At 39.8% G+C, this 1437-nt stretch overlaps 1 protein-coding gene across 1 annotated transcript in view; it reads right to left on the reverse strand.

The window, feature by feature from the left end:
* Positions 1 to 1374, reverse strand: part of gpx3 (glutathione peroxidase 3) — a gene marked incomplete at its 5' end in the record, with an annotated part of 6818 nt that extends 5444 nt beyond the window's left edge. Inside the window, 1 exon segment of the mRNA XM_014006140.1 lies at positions 1228 to 1374. Within this exon segment, the coding sequence (XP_013861594.1) occupies positions 1228 to 1317 (90 nt within the window).
* Between the last annotated feature and the right edge of the window lie 63 nt (positions 1375 to 1437).

Below are 1437 nucleotides of genomic sequence, written 5' to 3' on the forward strand. Positions count from 1 at the left end.
CGTACGGACACTTTAAGAACAAATCTGTGCGTACGAACGGTTCTTGCATGAGGCCCAACGTGCGGTGACTTAAAACATTAAAAACCTTCATACAGGATTGATCAGGTTTGTGTAACCTGCCTTTTTTATTACTCCTTAAGTAACACTTTAATTTGGACGTCTAATGAACTTTTTTTRTTAAAGCAAACTCAAAACCAAAAAAATTAAACAGCTTCTACAGTAGCTACACGCTGATTTTACCGCAGAAATGRTCAACCCAGTTCAACATTCAGGTTTGTAAATATTTGATCAAATAAGCCAGATTCAATATTTTCAGGTACTTGTTGGATTTGTGGACAGTTTGACATTTCAATGCATATTTTCAGGGTCAGTCAGACACACACTTCATTAATTATTAATCTCTTAACTAACAACCCTATGTAAAAAAAAAAAAGTGGTCTGAATATCCAGCTAAAACTCCTAACATTTTTATATTTAAAAAAATGTACACTTGAAACTTCAGCTGGGCATCCCAGGCTTGATGAAAAACTTTGGGGTTAATTTTTACATACAAATCCAAATTAACAACATGTAATCTCTACTATCTGTCCTGTCTTCAGTGCAAATACCAGAGGCTTGTTGACCCACTGAGACCTGCAGACACTAAAGACCAGAGTTCTCCTGGTTCCCCCACATTTCTTTACGGATCAGTAGGTGTTTCTACTACCTGCCCCACTGTAAACAAAACACTAAGTGTCAACAAAAGGTTGCTCCAAAAGAAAACTCAACCTGTAACAACAAACCTCTGATTATTCAATAAGRAGTAAAGGTTGCAGCTGATAAATGATTAAGACCAAAACACTTTGTTTACATTAGGCCTCTATGGGTTGAAGGGGGYAAACAAGTATAAGTGTAGGTTAAACATTTACCACAGCCTGACAGGGAAAACTGAAATGTAAATTTAACAATAACATTCTCATATTTGAAATAGGGACAAAAAAAGTCTAAATGTAACATCTGAAATGTTGTAAACAACGAAATGAATGCCATAAAATAGCCTACGCATTAAATATCTTATAGGTTAATTTAACCAGAATATTTAAGACACAGTTTTTATGTAGGTTAGTTTTAGCTGCTTTATTTATGTACGCAACGCAGTGCCATGATTAGAGGCAATTAAAATGACGTCATGCTCGTTCTCTTGTATCGTTCAGAAATGTCTCCACAAACCGTCAGCGGGCAGCTTACCTGTGTGAGGGCTGCTCCGGCACTGGGGCGCAGWAAGGCGAGCAGCAGAAGCGGGAAGAAGGTCCACATAACGCCGTCCTTCCCCGACATGATGACCGCTCCTCAGCCTCCGTCTCCCTCCGGAGGAACAGCCGTGTCTGGTGGCTGGAGGTACACTTCGCTGCAGCATGCAGCTCGGGGCGGTGACAGACCTTTCCGTCAGTCATACCT

This window comes from Austrofundulus limnaeus, unplaced genomic scaffold, assembly GCF_001266775.1.
Source record: "Austrofundulus limnaeus strain Quisiro unplaced genomic scaffold, Austrofundulus_limnaeus-1.0 Scaffold34, whole genome shotgun sequence".
Classification (NCBI taxonomy): Eukaryota; Metazoa; Chordata; class Actinopteri; order Cyprinodontiformes; family Rivulidae; genus Austrofundulus; species Austrofundulus limnaeus.